At 34.5% G+C, this 18,791-nt stretch overlaps 1 protein-coding gene across 3 annotated transcripts; it reads right to left on the bottom strand.

Moving 5' to 3' along the window:
* Positions 1 to 9,957: 9,957 nt before the first annotated feature.
* Positions 9,958 to 15,596, bottom strand: LOC107032159 (chromo domain protein LHP1-like). Of its 3 annotated transcripts, none has more exons than XR_001458325.2 (7): positions 15,291 to 15,596; positions 15,172 to 15,197; positions 14,999 to 15,085; positions 13,736 to 14,905; positions 11,715 to 11,775; positions 11,094 to 11,223; positions 9,958 to 10,380 (listed from the first exon to the last, which is right to left on the bottom strand). XR_001458325.2 is itself a non-coding variant. In XM_015233738.2 (6 exons), the coding sequence occupies exons 1-6, from the start codon at positions 15,510 to 15,512 to the stop codon at positions 11,176 to 11,178; spliced, it is 1,614 nt and encodes a 537-aa protein (XP_015089224.1). In that variant the 5' UTR covers positions 15,513 to 15,596; the 3' UTR covers positions 10,729 to 11,175. The 3 variants fall into 3 exon arrangements, 1 of the variants encoding a protein (XP_015089224.1); XR_001458324.2 differs by having other exon boundaries at positions 11,061 to 11,223; XM_015233738.2 differs by lacking the exon at positions 9,958 to 10,380 and having other exon boundaries at positions 10,729 to 11,223.
* Between the last annotated feature and the right edge of the window lie 3,195 nt (positions 15,597 to 18,791).

Raw genomic sequence — 18,791 nt, forward strand, 5'->3', positions numbered from 1 at the left:
CGTGACACAACGAGCTCTAAGCTCCATTTCTGTTAAAACCACCTCACGGCTACAGTCACCGAACCACCCTTTCCTCCGGCAAACAACCAACTTGAAGCCACCATTTTCTCCATTCCTTCAAGCTCCATTACCGCTGAAATCAATCAGCCAGGCGACCTCAAAACCCCAACCCAAACCAGACCCAAAAACTCCATTTTGGTTTTCTTGCCAGCGAACAGCCACAACGAACCACCATGGCTCCACAGTGATCCATCTCATTCAAAGATTGCACAAACAAAAAAAAACATCCTTTCCCCTCTCCCCTTTCACGATTTTTCCTCCATTTTTGCAGGTATCTCGTTGCTACTAGCGAGCTCCATCTCCGAGGAAATCATGCTTTCAGACCTAAACAATATACTATAAATGGTGGCAAGTTCTTTTACTTTCTTTATTTTTTTATTATGTTTGTTTTTAGGTCTCCAGTGACCATTTTATTCATTTGTTTTTGGATGTTCGACTTTACTGGTTTATTTATGAGATTGTCTTGGTTATTTCATGATAGCTTTGCCATGATTTTTAATTTTTGTGGGTTTTCTTTTAGTTCTTCTATCAATTTTTAGTGCTCTTATTTTTGGAGCTTTTAGGATAATATTTTGTATTAATTAGTTAATTGTTTCTTTGTTATTTGATTTTATATTATTTTTTTTGAAACGTTGCAGTGATGAGTTAGCTTCCAGTGATTATTGTCAATTTTGAGTATTGTTTTTATTTTTTTTATTCCTTATTTTGTGATTAAAGTTATACTATACCCACTCTTGTTATTTTGCTACTATTGGAACACCTTTTATTATTATTATTGCCTTAAGCTAATTCCAATGTTTATTTTAGCGTTTTCTTTTTATTATTGTTAATATTACTTCATGGATTTAGGATAATTTTACTTACTTTATTTTGATTATTAAATGCTTTATTCATTCTTTATTATTATTGTTATTGTTAATTATCCAATTTTGTATAAATTTGACTATGAATCACCGTTGTTGGTTTCTCTTTGTTAATTGTTATTTTATCAATTCTTAAGGTCAGGAATCATACTAAAATGTTTTGCTAATTTTGTTTTATTCTTTTTCTTGTCTTATTTGTCTTTACTTTATCCTTTGATGATTTTCTATTAACTATTTATTTAGATTATCTTAATCATTTTAAATGTTCTTATTTTATTTGATTGTTAACAAAAATAGATGTTAAAATTGTCCAATGAAAAAATTCTCCGTCGGTTTTGGAGGTCTTTCCATTTTAAAAGACAGAAATTTAATTTAAGTTTATATAATTTTAGTTGTTAGAAAATGGTCGATGAAGAAATTACCGTCTATTTTCAAGGTCTTTCATGTTCATAAGACGGATTTTAATTATTAAGTTATTATTTGATTAATTCATTTTTATCCATATTTATTTATTTATTACTAACACTTTTACTAAGTGTGTTTTCAGGTACCTAAGAGTTGTTTCCTTGAAGCTATTCCAAAAGAAGTTCGAATTATACTTTTCAATTCATTATTTTGTATATATCGATGTTAGGCAAACCTTAGGCCGATCTTATTATTTTATTTTATTGTGTATATTGCATGTTAATTATATTTGTATATTATTCTATTCTCCTCCTCAATTTGAAAAAATAAACTCGGTCGGGAACCACAGTTGTGGATTTCGAAGGGTGCCTAACCCCTTCCCTTCAAAATAATTTGAACCCCTTACCTAGAATTAAATTGGTTTCGTAGACTATCTTTTAAGTTAATTTTTTAATTGGTTTCCTAGTTTTCCTAAAATTAGGTGGCCACTCCTTTTTCCTTTTAACCCCCTTTTACTCGTTGTAAAATTCTAATTTTAACTAATTCATTTTTAATAGAGTCACCGCGACGTTGCTTCCATTCAAAGGATGTCAACAGTAAGAATTTATAGAAAAGTAAAATTATATTCTAATTAGTCGTAGCTAAAGACATTATCAAAGAAAAACATTATAAATTAAAGGGGGGTAACGCAAGCGTCAAATATGAATGGGGGTTTGTCATAAGTAGTAAAAGTAACAAAAAAATAACCAAAAAAATTTAAGCAATGAGAGGGGGAATTTTTGGGATGTGACGGGAATACAGGTTAATGGAAGAAGTTATTTTTCAGTTCCTTGAACATTTGTTTGATTGTTCAACCTTGTTGAAGATCCTTGAGAGCATATCCTCATTTTGGTTCCCATCATGTGTAGCTACATACTTTTGTTGTTGACGATCATGGGGAGGAACATATGAATCTTTGTCACCCTACTCTTTTCTCTAATTTCAACCTCGCCAATATTTCCAACCACCGTCTCTTTCTTTGTTCCATGTTTGGTTCTCACCTTGTGTAGTTCAGATGTGAACCCCCCATACGGTTTCCGAAATATTGGACTTCCTCATTGTATAATGCCTCGAATTCGGCATCCTCCAGGCACTTCCCAGTACTAGTTCTGACTCCATTCATTTATTTCACTCCACCTCCCATGACATGCTTGGATAACAAATTAAGTTAGAGTCATCATTTTGGCCAAGTTCTCATCTCGCTCATGCTCTTTTGTAAATTTTCTCTTATTTATGCTTAAATGTAGATACGAAACTTGGTCTTCTCCAGTATTGCATGCTCAGTGTACCTTGCTCATATCATCAAGCAACAACAAAGTCACTTTATATGGTTGTCACATTTGCCCTCCTTGGGCAAGTTCATCAATCACACTTTTGTTAGTTGAATTAAGGCTACAATAGAAGTATTGCAACATCAAATGATTTGGGACACCATAGGTTGGGCATTGCAAGAGTAATTTCTGGAATTGCAACCATGTCTCATATAAAGGCTCACCTCCAGTTCTCTTGAAACTTTGGATTTGGTCACTAAGTTTGACCATCTTTGAAGGGGGAAAGAATATCTCCATGAAGGCTTCAGTCACATCTTCTTAAGAAGTGATCTAGTCATTTGGAAATTCCACCAACCATCTACTAGCTTTTCTTGTCAAAGAGAACAAGATAAACCTCAACTTAATAGATTTTTGTAAGATGTTTCTTAACACGAATTATGTTTGCATAATCAACGACACAACTTTGAGTACAAGTGTCTACGATCGTGCAATAGTAGATTAGCCGAACAAAGGATTGGGGTCGTGGCCCAAGTGAGTAGTAATGAGAATTCATATAAAGGTAAAATTACATTCTAAAAGTCGTAGCTAAAATAGTATAGAAAAAAACATTATAAATTAAAAAAGAGGGGTGATGCAAGCATCGAATATCGATGGGGTTTGTCACAAGTAGTAAAAATAATGAAAAATAACAAAAAAACCTAAGCATATAGAAAGGAATTCTTGGGATGTGATGGGAATACGGGTTAATCTAAATTGTTTGGTACATCCTTTCGATAGGATATTTATAGAATAATTGTTACTAGGCTAAGATTTAAATTGAAATAAGTTCTCACTCGACCAACTTACCCCGTTTTAAAGGGGTTCCTCTCGGACACCCACTCGCCGCATGAAGACCAGCCTACGTCGTACCCCACTCACTCTCTAGCTGAGTGTGTGGTGTGGAACTAGGGATCACTCTTTCTAGTTGAGCCTCATGTCAATCCACTCCTACCGTCTATCAATTTAGTAGTCTTAGTTTAGCGACTGCTCTCTAGAGCAAGCCAAAACAGATAAATAAACTTGTATTTGCTACTAAAGAAGATCACAATTAAACTACAACTAATCTTTCAGCTAGCAAGACCCAACGACAATCTTAACCCATATTCACTAAGTCACACCCCAAGAATTGGCGTTATTAGACAAACATGTATAAGACATAGAAATTTATACCTAAATTAGTTTGTATTCAAATGGGTATGAAGATTTAACTCTTCTTACAAGACAAGAATGAAGAATCGAAGAGACCCAAATCCTAATTTTGAAGATAAAAACCATGTTCTTCTTCAAGTCAAAACCCTCTCAAACTCACAGCAAAAATGTCAAAAATTGAAATTCTAAGCGAAATAATAATAATGGTTCGTCTCTTAAAACTACAACTCTAACATGTATTTATAGTTTTTATAAATATGTGTTGCAGTGAATCGTTCGGCGTCATTAATCGGAATCGCAGATCAACTTGGTGATTCGCCCACTGGTGTAGTCTACCACCATCTAGTACAAATTTTAGCATCGTAGTGCTTTGGTCCATTGGGCGATGAAGTACTGCTTCGTGAAACTTCAAGGCGATGCGGAGACCACTCTTCTTTTTCGCCCCTTGATTCTTTTCTTCAAGGCTCAACCACACTGGAACAAAAGGCGAAGTAAGACCCTTCTACGATACTCCAAGTGGACTCGGGGATCCTCTGGTCTTCATTTTTTTGTTCTTCTCATCTGTTTTTCTCTTTTTTGTCAAGTAATCTACATGCTTTCTCCAAAACTAAAAAACTTAAGGTTATTCATTAGTAATTGAGACAAAACAAGCATTTAAGGACACTATATCTATCAATATATAGCCCTAAATGAGTCAAATTTGTGGACTCATCAACAAATAACCTATACACATACACAAAATTCATATGGTGTTCATGGTGGTCTTTATGAACTAAACCCCTAAACATGGCTCTTAATTGGAGTAGTTGTGGCATTGTTTCGGTCACATGAAAGACTGCACTCCCAGCTGTAGGAGGTGACCTGATAGCTGTCGTATTTGAATGGTGTTCACTGGCATGTCATTCAAATCACGCATGTTATCGTTTTAACCGTGGTGACTATCATTGTCACTACCTTGGTCACTCATTATTTCAGGCCTGGAAATCAACAAACAATGAAACAAAGCAACAATCTATTACAACTAAACAAATTTACAAACTAATTTCTCAAATGAAATTTTCAACCATCATTCATCGACAGCGACACCATTTGTTATAATGTTACAACCACTCTTCAAAACCAATTAAAAGAGTAAAAAACCGTAATCAATAAAAAAAATACCCAACAAAGAGTCAAGGTCGAGTCACAAAGAGAATGATATAACGCAAAGAATTATATCAAGAAATTTTGATTGTAAATAATTCATTTGTAATAGTAAAAAATAATTGAGTGGATGATCCACAAAATTTACAAAAATAATTTGCTATCAATAATAACAATTAAAAAAAAGAATTTTATAAAATTAAATAAGTAACAAGCAATCTAGGGATGCGGAGATTAGAAATCGATATGACATAAGGTAATTGTGATGCTCTATAGTGATGAACATTCATATGAGTTCTATGTCATATTCAATGACACTAATTTTCTTTGGATATCATTGAATCAGTTCATAGAGTCTCTTTTCGGTCTCATCTATGTGAAATACTAAACAACTCATTACCTTACTCTATTCTCTCTTTCGATGCAGAAATAAGACAAATTGATCCGACTCATACCCTCTATTTTAAATGTCTCATCTATGTGAAATACTAAACAACTCACTACCTTACTCTATTCTCTCTTCGATGCACAAATAAGACAAATTGAACTGACTCATCAAACCTAAATTGCTAGTATTGAACTAATTACGCACTCTAATCAATCTCTTTCGAGCTTCAATCGGAAATCATAAGTGGAAATTAAGTTTGCAATATTAACTCATAAACTCACCCCATTCTAATTAGCCAAAATCATGTATCAATAACAAAGAAAAAGATCGTAACATAATTTTCACTACATTAAATCAACACTTTACCCCATAAATGCACCCCTAGATCTTTGGGCTTTAGTCACATATCATAAACTTTAAAGAAATTATACCTTGCATGAAAGCAGTCACGGGTAACATGAAACTAACCAATTACAAGCTAAACCACTTTGAATTCAACTTCAATTTATCAATTTCAAGACCAAAATTTGAAGCCCCAAAAACTTAAATTGTTCTTCTCAAAGAAAAATTGTTTCTCTCTCTTAAATTTGTTCACAACTTTCTCCCCTAAAATGGAATTTTTCTGAACTCCTTTTTTCTTTCTCCTTTGGGCTATTTATAGTTTTCCAAAATTTGACCAGACGTTAGTCGGCATCGCCGATCGAATTAGGTGAATTTCTAATTGCTCATCATCTCAACTTTCTCTTCCTTTAAGCTTCAAGTTTTGAACCTCGGTCAACGAGCTCGTTCGAGTTTGCCTTTCACATTCAGCATGTTGTTGATCACCACATTTATTGGCCATTAAGCCTTTAATTTTGTCACCAAGTACTATCAAGTTCGGCAATCGTAACTTTGCTCTCCCTTTTCATTCGGCGCGTCGCCGTTAATTCTTGAGTTCATCAACCAACCTCAGTTAATTCAACTGTTGTGCACTCTCAGCTTGGTCAAGCTAGTAACCATTAGGTGATTTGCCCTTAATGTTCGCCAAAGTGGAGTTTACACTTCTTTTTATGTTTTTGGTCATTGTTTCAAAGATTTATCTTTGTCTTGTCATTTATAGCTTTCATAGCTGCAAATCATCAAAATATCATTAGAATAAGACATAATTTGGTATTAAGAACGCTAATTGTTGAACTAAATAAGGCTCAAATGAGTGCAAATCTACTACTCATCATTATTAACAAAAGAAAATTGATAAGTTAAAACTCTTTTGAAAGCAAAAGAAGAACATACTAACCTTCACAACCAGAAGACACTTTTGGGATATTTTCCAGCAAAAACATTGATGATTTGCAGAGAATAGGATCGGGGGATGAAAAGTATTCGCATAAATCAATATTTTAGAGAGACAACTTGATTTTGATGAGAAATCTAAAAGAGGAAATGAAATAATTGGACGTAAAATGAAATATTACTTTCTTTTACTGACCATTTCTTTTAATTCTTGATGAAAATAACTTATTCCATGCAATTATTCATTTGTCGATACTAATAAGATTAAGGGAATGGAGAAGTGGCAATAGAATAATTGTCACTAAATAATTGTCGCTAAAAACATATTTTACTGATGCAAACAAGAGCTTCATTAAATAAGAGCACTAGTAGATTTTGCATCTCAAATGGACCCCTACCGCATAACTGAAGCATTTATTTATCAAACCTAGAATCAAACACCGAAAGATGAGCTTGATATGTTTAAAAAAAATAGGATTTGATTACTTACTAAAAATTAAAGAATTGCTCAGTCATTGGAACAAAATAGGTTTTCTGAAATAAGTTGAAGAAAGGACCAAAGTGAGACTTGTCCCTCAAGAATACTCACAATAAGAAGATATTGATTATGATGAAATGATTGCCCCCGTAGCCAAGTTAGAATCCATTCGCTTATCATTAGCATATGCATCCTTCAAACATTTTGGATTTAAACTAATGTCAAAAGATCGTTTTTAAATCACTTTATAAAAGAAGTTTTGTCAAATAACCTCGTGATTTTGAATATCCCTCTTGCTCCGACAATGTGTTCAAATTGTCTAAAGCGCTCTAATTTCTTAAACAAACTCCAAAGGCTTGGTAGGAAAGACTCGATACTTTTCGCTTAGACAATAATTTCTTAGAGATGAAATAGATACAACTCTTTTTATCAAATTGCTCAAATATATGTGGATGATATTATTTTTGAATGTTTGACAATTTGAGATGAATCTTATGGGGAACATATTCTTTCTCGTTCTACAAATCAAGCAGTCGACTAAGGACCATTTTACTAGCAAAAGCAAATATACAAAGCAGCTTATAAAAACATTTGGAATGGACAAAGGTAAGGCTTTTGGGAACCCATGAGTTCATCTACTTTTCTTGAATGATGCATGTCGAAAATGGTAACTTAAATTTGTTAATTCTGAAAATTAATCAGCCGATATTATTACAAAATCTATGTTAGAGTAATATTTTTGTTACCTTCGTGAAAGGTTGAGATTATTGTGGGTCCAAGATTTAAATATATTTTACTTAAATGTTTTATGTACTTTTTTCTTTCTAGGATGTTTTAGATTTATTTAATATTTTATTTACCTTTACTCCTTTAATTACATCCTTTTTGTACTTGTCTGTTGTACTGACTTTCCTTTATTACTCTCATCCGCCTTTTCATCTTCCGAGACAACTCTTTCCTTCTCCAGTATTTTCAATTCATCATCACCCCCTTTTGTCTAAACCTTTCATCTCCCTTAGGAAACCCTATTTGTATCTTTAACCATTCTTTTTCTTCTCATCCATCTCAAATATGATGACTCGAACTAGATCCATTACTTCTCCCACAGTTATCCCTTACTGCCTTTCAGAAGACTCTTTTGAACATAATGTTCTTTTGAGGACTCATGCAAAGAGGAATTTGATGATACTTTTTCTTCATCCAAGAATAGACTTGTTATCGAAAAAAAAACAGCGCCTAGATCCCTCCAACACCCTCTCTTCTAAAGACATGCACTGATTCTGGGGTATTGACTAGAGAAACAAGTTTCAAGCATTAAATGTCATCAACTTAGAACAGTTGTTGTTTCTCAAAGTTCAAAAACTACCTCTTCTTCTTTGTTTTCTATGGCCTTGAATTGCACTAGGAATGAACTTGTTCGTCTCTTCCATGCATACCTTCGCTTATCTAAGAATAGTGATGAGTAGGGAACTCTTGTTCTAGAGTAGCGCATTATTATGAATAATTTTCCGTTTAAAGATGAGTTTGGTAACCATGTGCCAAATATGAATGACGTTTGACCTTACAATTTTGAAGTTTCTTTGAAAGTGGCCAAAGTGTTCATTATTGAACCTGGTTTGGACCTATCTAATTTTCGTCTTCTTTCTTCGTGTTTTGAAAATCGTTGCTCATATGATTGTTACTACTCTGGTTCCTAAGGAAGGGATCGCTTAGTAATATCTCATCTACATGTGTTTTTGTTATGTATTGCCTTTTCAATATGTATATTATTAATTGAGCTTCTTGATACGAGAATATAGAGAGGAAAGCTCTCAGGATAAGAATGCATCCGCTAGACTGCTCTACGGCCTATAAATATCACGTATCATGGTAGATACTCTGGTTGATTTCTTTGAATACAAGCATGCAAAGATCTCTTCAACTTACAATAGTAGGACCTTCTCTAGCATGTGCTACACTCTTGTAGGAAATCAACGGTACAAAAAGGACTCTTTCAAAGCAAGAGTAGAGACGATCAGAGTAACCAAAGTATCACTTGACGATGCTTCTCCACTGCTAAAGGACATGAAAGATGTCAAGGCTCGCCTACTCACAATTGAAGATGGTCTAAAAGTATTGCAAGAATTTGCAGGGAAACTTCTTCATCTACACAAGGACACCAACATAGACGTTGGAAAGCATCACCTTGTTGTGGATGGTCTAAAGCAAGGAGTCTCTACTATTAACAAGTTGATCTGCCAAGTCGACTCTCTCAAAGCTAGAGTTGACTTTTTCAATACCAATCTCACTATCTTTGTCCAATCTTCGTACTCAAATTTATCTAGAAATGTGGAACGTTCCCATAATAGTTGTTGTATAATGTTTTCAACACATTAAAATATTTCTTGGGTGATCATTGAATAATATTATTTTACGTTGCTCCACCGATCTTAACACTACTCTGTTAAACTGGGGGAGTTTGTCCCCATTGTACTCATTTGCGTTGTGAATAAAGGGTTGTTGGTTACCTCTCTAAACTCCTTTATCTGTGCTCTGCTATCCAATAGTTAACTACGTCTACATACTTATATGTCTCTCTAATGTGTTTTTTTTTTCTTTTTTATTATGTGAAAAGGTGAGATGATTGGACAAATAGTCCAAGCAACTAGCAAGGGGGAGAAATCACAAAATGTTTCTTGTGCACTCTGTAAGTGGGAGAAAGTATTATTTGGCAAATTATTTGTCATGATCAAAATGGGGAGATTGATAGGTTCAAGTTAATTAAAGTAAAGTTTAAATAATGGCAAAATCACTTTGCAGATAAACAAAGGGGTAGGTTGATCAAGCACAAGAATTGAATCAATAAACGAGTGAGTTAATCTGCTATGCACAAATCAGGACAAAGATTAGATCATCTACAAGGGAAGAAAATCATGATCTTAAAGTTTGAGTGCCCATAAAGAGAGAATATCAAAGACAAGCAAAGGAAAGGATTGAAGACCTCTAATCAAGGGCCAGACCAAGGAAATGAAGACTGCGGAATGAAAGGAGCAAGATAGAAGATCGACCCCAAGTTTGGAAAGAAATATGGACGTGTACTATCATTCATACTCAATCAACGAAAGAAACTCCTTTGAGTTTTCCTTCCAGAGCATGAAGTACCTCACTACAAAGATCTATAAGAAGTTTGTTCCTTTCGAAAATGGAAACTACGCACTTCACTTGAACTTGTACATCTTCTTTCTTTCATCTTTCATCTTTCATCTTTCATACTACTCTATAACCTTGCAAAGACTGCAATTATAAAAGAAGAGAGTTGTGTTGGTTATACAGGTAAAGATTGTATCAATTAAGGATATATCTTACTCAAGTTAGATATAGTAGATATCAAAATCATCTGTACTCATAAATTCAACAAAAGGCTCTAAAGAAAACCCTAGTAACCCAAAGGAATTGGTTTACGTATCACATCTCTGATCCGAACCAGTATAAAAACTTCTCTCAATTTATGTTCACACTCAAAATCTTCCCTCTCCCCCTTTTAATTTTTGCTTGGGAGTTGCTCCAATTGAAAAAAGACAACACCACATCATTTTATGAAAAGCAAAAAATGTTCAATTGACACTTAAAAGAGAGCAAGGATCCAACAAGAATAAACTATGTTCACCAGCTAGAGTAGAATAATTATATTTTCTGTTCATTTAACAAAAGGTGTAACCATAACATACTATTGCCATCAGAGCAATTCCACAAACTCAGAAACATTTGTGATGTCTGCACCTACAAAACCTATAATGGTTTTGCCACCTCATGTGAAAAGAATATTATCATAATATACATTGCATGTATTGGGTAATACTCAGATAAAAATTTAATATTCTAGTTGTTATTTTTTTTCTTTTTGGGGAAAATACTGCTGAAGCTAATGCAAGGTTTCTCATAAAATGTAACGTTAACTCTGTAGATTTACTGACCTCCCTAGTAATTATGTCTAACAGGTTTAATACCTATGGCCTGTTGCAACAAAATTCCAACACTAAACATAGAGACAAGTCCAGCTAGACCAGTTCCACCTTCACCTCAGCTCACTCATTGATACGGATGATGTTGAATATGCTTCTCGTAATAGCTTATCAGCTGCAAAAGAAAGCAAAATGTAGTTCAATTCACTATATAAAGTAACACAAACAAAATAAATTACATTAACCTATTCAGTTTTGTTACACCCAAATTAACTTTTCTGATATACTTCACAAACCAGTAGATTATTATTTTTGTCAATAACACATAAAATGACTATCATCAAACCTTAAATGACATAGAGCCAACATATTATTCTGAATTATTTAAGATACATAAAGAAATTTTGATTGAAAGTGATGATTCCCAAAAAGTTGATAGTAATAATAAAATTACATATTAAAGCCACAAATTATTATCTAAAGTGCACTATTATTTTTTAAACAACACAAATTCACGCACAGAGGTCCTTGGAGATGATATATTAAAAGAAGTAGATGTAGCTTTGGAAAACCAGAAAAGGTCCCTATAAATAATCCATATTAGAAATATAAGATCATGTATTACGATGATGAAAGAATCAATAGGAGAAAAAGATAAACAGCTACCAAAAGTGGATTATTCGTCTTCATAAACTTGTTATCCACAACATCTTCCGTTCCATCTGACCTGCATGCAGTCATGCCAAAATGTCATCACATTGCCTAGAAACTTAAAATATATTCACCAAAATAATAGCAAGCTGACAACATATAATTAGATCATACAGCGACAAGGGTGTAGCTGCCTATCAAAGAAACTGGGCACTATTTCAAGTATTCAACTGGATAAAAGCTGATGAGAATAGTAAAACCATGATTGAAAAAGAAAGATTTCTCTAGAATGGACGAGACGGGGATGTTATCAATCTGATTACACCTACACGCGTTGCCCATCCAAGAATGTGCTTACATGCATAAGTATTTCTGCTACAGAACAGACACAATTATCACAAAAATCACATGCAGTTCCATATTTGGGATAATCTAAGACCCAATTTCATTATGAGCAAACTATATACTAAAGGGAAAAAAACAAAACCAAAAATCTTGAGGGCAATTAGCTCATGCTGATCACAAGAGGGAACAAGTAACCAAAAGCAAGCTTAAAGGAAAAGAAAATGCAAGGCAAACGAGAGCTTGAACCTTATAGATTATATTAGAAATGATAAAATAGTTCTGGGAAGAAAGGCTTTTAATTTCAGCGAAACCAAGGCCAAAAAGAAAAATATGCTCCTCTTGATCAGTAAGTTAAAATATTATTGATAAAATAACCCAAGCACTATGCTAGTGCAGGAAGTTACAGAATGAGAGGCCTCCTTATACTAGAACTTTGTTGGATGTGTGACTCAGTATAGGTTTTGTAGCAACAGTTCGCACTAAAATGACCCTTGCTATGTTGCTTCCATTGTAAGAGCCCATCTGGATTGGCTTTTGGCTTTTTCTTTAAAATATTTTAGCTTACAAGAAGTGCTTATAAGCATTTTTTTTTTAAATTTTACTCAAACACTATAAAACTGATTAAAACCTATTTTGGCTTAAAAGCGCCTAAAATAAGTCTATCAAACAAGCTCTAAGATATCATATCTGCAATTGAGGCTTTGTCAAAGTTCCTAAAGATTGAGAAAAGCTGTCATGTTTCTAGCTTCTCAATCATTGAGATTCCTTCTGAAAGTGAAGTTCCAAGTGTATTGAAGTGTATTAATGTTTATAGTTAGATATTGTGGCATCTCTTTCAACATTTCCTGACCAGAGACCTCGAAAAACTAAAGTATTTCCTAGGTATTGAGGTTGCTCAATCTAGATTAAGTATTGTTATTCCGGAATGCAAGTATGCTTTAGACATTCTTGAGGAGACAAATATGATATTATGTAAACTCATTGACACTCCTATGGATCCGATAATTAAATCCTGTACGGACAGGGGGAGCAAAAATAATCCATAAAGGTATCGACAACTAGTTGGAAAGTTGGAATTATCTTATAGTGACTAGACTTGTCATCTCCTTTTCTAGTGAGCGTTATAAGTCAGTTCATGACTTTCTCCTTTGATAATCATTGGAATGGTATTTGAAAGTTTCAATGCCGTATTTCGGTATTCGGTTTTTAAAAGATTATACCATAACCATACAAATTTAATTTAGGATGTCTTGATATTTTGATATTCAATTTCGGTGTTCTGCGGTATGGTAAATCAGTAACCATAATTTGTTTAACTTCGACTAATATATACTCGTATTATAGAGTATTACGATATTCCGAGAATTTTCGGTAATATTTTAAGACAACAGACACCAAACAAGACGATTTGAGACACTGACAGATACATTATAATCAAGAAAAGACAATTATTCCTATAAATAGCATCCACACTTGCAATAGTTACATCAAAAAATAGCTTAAGTAAGATAAGTGAGTAACAAAATAATTTAATCTGCAGCACATGTCTTTTGTTCGTTTGAAAGAAGTTCACTAATTTCCCTCTACCTAAAAGGTGAAGCTAAGATTCTTTGCATATGAGTGACATAGAAACATAATAGACGCAAAGATAAATATGATTTAAAACAAGAAAGTAGGTTAGAAGCACCGACCTCTTAACTAGAAAGGTCACAGATACATCCTTCAAGCCATTTTCTATATCAGGTGGTGAATAGCTCTCGGCCTTGATAATTTCTGTTATGGCATATGTATCTTTGAACCGATCACACTTATTATTACAACCCAAAACATTTCCTACAAGTCCTTGATCGTGAACTTCTTCCTGCATTAATGCAACCAAATGGCCACTAGTAGCATTTGCTACAGCATCTTGGAGATCCTTCACTACACCTGAAGTAGCTTGCGGTATAAACCTCCGAACAGAAGCAGACTTCCTCCTTTTAGCTCCTGTGCAGCGACCAGATTGAAGTGATTCCGTTCCATCAGCCATTGAAAATCCATTTGTGAAGGCATTGTTGGATCTATCTGCAGATGCCTCTTTTGCTGCCATCGCTCCCTCGTCCATAGAGGCCTCTTTTGTTGTCATGACTACATTTTCCACAGAGGCTTCTTTTGTTATCACGACTCCCTTTACCACAGAGGCCTCTTTTGTTGCCATCACCCAATCTTCCATAGAGGCCTCTTTTGTTATGATGACTCCCATTTTCACAGAGGCCTCATTTGTTGCCATGACTCCCATTTTCACAGAGGCCTCTTTTGTTGCTATCGCCCTATTTTCCACAGAGGAGTCTTTTGCTGTCATGAATCCCTTTACCACAGCGGCCTCTTTTGTTGCCATCACCCTATTTTCCACAGAGGCCTCTTTTGCTGTCATGAATCCCTTTACCACAGAGGCCTCTTTTGTTGCCAGCAATGCATTTTCCACAGAGGCCTCTTTGGTTGCCAGTGCCCCATTGTCCACCGAAGCCTCTTTTGCACCCTTTTCGACAGAGGCCTCTATTGCACCGTTTTCAACAGAGGCCTCTATTGTTGCCATCAGTCCCTTTAGTTCAGTAAGCTTCAAATTCAATTTGTTTTGCTCTTCAATTTTTTTTAGAGAGGAATCCAACATTAAATCGTTGTCATTCGCCACTTCGAAATTATTAAAACCACTAGCATTTCTATCCACATGATCCAATGTAGGCAGAGGCACAGGTTCCTCAATTATCCTAAGCTTCACTGCATCTGCAGGGGAATGATGTTCTTCTTGCTGTTTTGTTTTGATTTGAGAGTCATTAACCCCATGAGTGCGCTTACGCTTACGCTGCTTCCCTGATTGCAAGCTTGAAAAGGCAAACAAAAGCAATAGAAATAAGAAAAAAGAACATCCCATACTCCAATCCAATGGTATAAATAGTGAAGTGTAAAAGGAACACCTCGCTTCGAATGCGTCGATAACATCATAGCACGTCATTAGATTATCGACAGGTTCCCATGTGTTTGCAGTCTCCGGCCATCCTCGCCTGTAAATCAATCAATCAAACAAAATTCATGGGCTTTCGTTGTGTGTTGAGAAATTAAAGAAAAGCACCAGTTATACATGACTTACCATTTGATCAGATACTGAATTTTGCCCTTTGGTTTGCACAGCACAGCACAGCAATTGAAGTCAGGATTAAAAAAAAAGGTAAGGAAGAAAGAAAGAAGATTGATTGAAATGAAACAAACCTTTCGAATCCTCTTTCTTCTTACGGTCTCAATCTCATAAAACCCTTCAGCAAGTTTGGGCTTTTGATCATTAGCAGTCAATTCTTGTTGTTGGATTCCCACATCCCCTTCAGCAGCGCCCTCGCTTTCATTCACATCATCACAAGGTGGTGCTGGTGCTGGTGCCGGTGCCGTTTCGGTATCCGATACCAAATCGGAATTCTTGTTTTTCCCTCCTTTCATACCTCTCTTTTTTCTCTCTTTTTCTCTAGTCTAGAGACGGAAGAAGAATAGTAGTAGTAATGTCTTTTTTTTTTTGGACAGATACGTTCAAACTTTTCTACTAACATAATATGTGTGAATGTCAATCCAATTTACCAACCATAATTGATACAACTCTACTATTAAAAATATCATGTATATTTTAGGAATTCCCATTAATTAAAATATACAACTATTTGTTTTTTATTAAGACCTCATTTGAATTGTTGTAAAAATATAGCTTTTAACTTAAAAATAAAAAGTTTGTAAAACAGAAATGACTTTTAGTTTTTAACTTATTTTTCACTTATGGTGTGTTTGGTATGAAGGAAATTGTTTTTCATGAAAAATGTTTTCCTAGAAAATGCTTTTCTGGAAAACAAGTAGATTTTGGACTTATTTTTTCATGTTTGGTTGGTGAGTAGAAAATATTTTAAATTGTTGTTTTCCCAAAAAAAATGTAATTTAAAATTGGAGGGGAGTAAAATGTTTTCTTTAATTTTTTAAGGAAGTCATTTTCCTTAATTTTGAGGAAAATGAGTTGATTTGGAAAACATTTTCCAAACTTTTGTCCCAACCAAACATGAGAAAATTGGAAAACATTTTCCAGAAAATGTTTTCCTTCATACCAAGCACACTCTTAATTAGACATTTTTTCATTTATTTTATGTCATTTTTTATATTTATCAAATACTTTCAAATATCAAAAAATAATTTTAAAATAGACTTGGCCAACTTTTAAGTAAATTCAAACCCTTTTTTAACTTTTAATTATTTATCCATGCGCCCGCCAAGAAAAGAAAAAAATCAAAGGGACAGGGAATTTTAAAAAGTAAATACTTTAATTTAATAAAAAGCTTGAAAAAAATTCTAAAAAGTAAATACTTTTATTTAATAAAAAGCTTGAAAAAAAATAGCGTGAACGCTAATTTCTGATGTTCTTTTATTATATATATATATATGTGTGTGTGTGAGAGAGAGAGAGAGAGAACTCCTTCACCATTTAACCACAAAACATTAGTTACTCATAATTAGGAGTTGTAAACGAGTGAATTGAGTTGAATATGAGTCGATTAAAAAAGAATCAAATAAAAATAGGAAAATTATCCGACTCGGCTCATATTTTGGACAAATGACAGAAATCACATACTCTAAGGCAAAATTATCATTTGTCCATTCTAAGTTTATAATTACAGAAATCCCTCAAAGTAATACAATAATATAAGCACTGATATATTAATCGGATGCACGAGATACATTAATCGATAAGTAATATACATTACATTTTATACATGATACACTAATCTGATTGTAACACCTTGAAAATCCAAACCTCATGGAAAAGCCTAACATAGGTGTCATAAAATATAAACACTTTTTCTAAGTCCATTTTTAATGAATATAGGTCATTTAGAAGGTTTAAGAATCAAAATGTTCGGGAAGTTGATTTAAAGAGATGTTAGTGTGCCTTAACCTTTTTACTAACTTTTAGGAGTCGGAAATGTACGAAAATGGGTGGAAAGGTAGCTAATGGGGGTTTGAGTTGTTTCATGATTGGAACGTCTGGGTACGACTCCCCAAGGACCAACCAAAGGCCCTCGAGGATAACCCTTGCAGTTTGATGCAGCACTACCTGGCAGTGTGCATCGACGGGGCAGACAACGGTCCGTAAGTGGCTAGACGGGGCGTCGAATTCCACCGTCGTCCCACACTTAGAAAGATTTATATAGTCCTTTGTTTTCCTAGCTATTGTTACACTCGACGGAAAGGGATGACGCAGCGTCGACGACACCGTTATCCCATACTTAGAAAAAAAATTGGAGGAAGCCTTGCCTGCAAAGTCTCTGATAGAGAAAACGGAAGTGCAGGAAGGAGGGGGGTGTCCATCGACCCACCGACGGACCGTCGAGGTCTCGTCGGTGAGGGTTGAATTTCATTGATGGATTTTAATGATTTCATTTAAATTAATTAAATGGTTTAGGGGTTAGTTAGTGATTTAAGGGAAACTAATTAAGCCTCTCTATAAAATACCATTAACCCTCATTAACCTAAAACCAACTCTCAAAATAAGCTCTCTTCCTTCTCTCTTATTTCTCTCTCTACAAAAATCCAACATTGAAGGCTAGAAAGAACTAGGGTTTGGGGGCTGAAAAAGGGTGGATTCTTCATCAAATTGTTGAGAAACATTAAGGTATGAGTTCTATTTACCTTTGAGATCCTTTCCTCAAAGGGTTCCTTCAAAATGGATTTCAAAAAGTTGAGTTTTCTTATGGGTTTCATTCAATTACGAAATTGAAGTTATGGATTGAGTTGTTAGTGAATTCTTAGGTTTATATTGAGTAGATTTACATGTAATTCAACTTGTTATGACAATTGTTGATGGTTTGATCAAATTGAAGAACATGATCTTCTATCCCTAACCTAGGTAGTGATCTTGACTTAGGTTCTATGTTGATCATTCAATTGAGTAGGTTGTTGATTAGATTACCATCCTATGGTGCTATTTGGTTGAATTAAGATGAATTATAGGCCTATCATGCTAGTTCTTGAGATGTAATTTAGGTTATAAATTATAATGTGAAATTAGCCTATGTATCTTGATTCAAGTTGGGATCTAAAGATGAATTGTGTTATAGAGATGCAGTTGGCCTTGTTATTCTATTGATCATCATTGCGCTATGATGTTACTACCCAAGTTGGGTTGAGTTATGGGTTGATGGTAAGACCTTGATGATAGCCTATGAGGAAGACTTGGTAAGTCTTAGAATCTCTATCTTTACTTCTAATAACAGATAGTATTAAATAATAGTATTAAATAATATTAGTATTTACTGTGTACTAATCCTAGTCCTATTAGGATTAGTACTCCTTAATCCTAGTACTATTAGGATTAGTACTCCTTCCTATATCTCCTATATATATCTCCCATGTATTCCCTTATTAGGTTAACACTTCAATACAATCAATATTCCTTCATGGTATCAAGAGCCAGAAAACCTAGATCTTCTTTTCTCTAGTTTTTTTTTCTCTCTTTAGGGCACCGATCGTTCCCTCTCTTCTCTTGGGCGGCGGCAGCCATGACAACCGAGGTGGATCCTCTCGATTCACTTCCTTCTGGCGTTAAACTCCTTCTCAGGCATCTTCATGCCCTGATTCCCAAAAAATTATCAGACATAAATTACCCTACATGGAAAATCACCGTTCTTACAGCCCTTGAGGCCAATTACCTTCTCAAATACGTCGATGGAAGCACAGAACCGC

This window comes from Solanum pennellii, chromosome 10 (assembly GCF_001406875.1).
Source record: "Solanum pennellii chromosome 10, SPENNV200".
NCBI classification, from domain to species: Eukaryota; Viridiplantae; Streptophyta; class Magnoliopsida; order Solanales; family Solanaceae; genus Solanum; species Solanum pennellii.

Bases quoted from the DNA above. Each gene is read 5' to 3' on its own strand.
- LOC107032159 (XM_015233738.2), bottom strand. From the start codon at position 15,512: ATGAAAGGAGGGAAAAACAAGAATTCCGATTTGGTATCGGATACCGAA. The intron at 15,086-15,171 runs GTAAGTCATGTA...ATTGATTTACAG, and splicing joins ATTCAGTATCTGATCAAATG to GCGAGGATGGCCGGAGACTG. The intron at 11,776-13,735 runs GTCGGTGCTTCT...GACTGCATGCAG, and splicing joins GTGACCTTTCTAGTTAAGAG to GTCAGATGGAACGGAAGATG.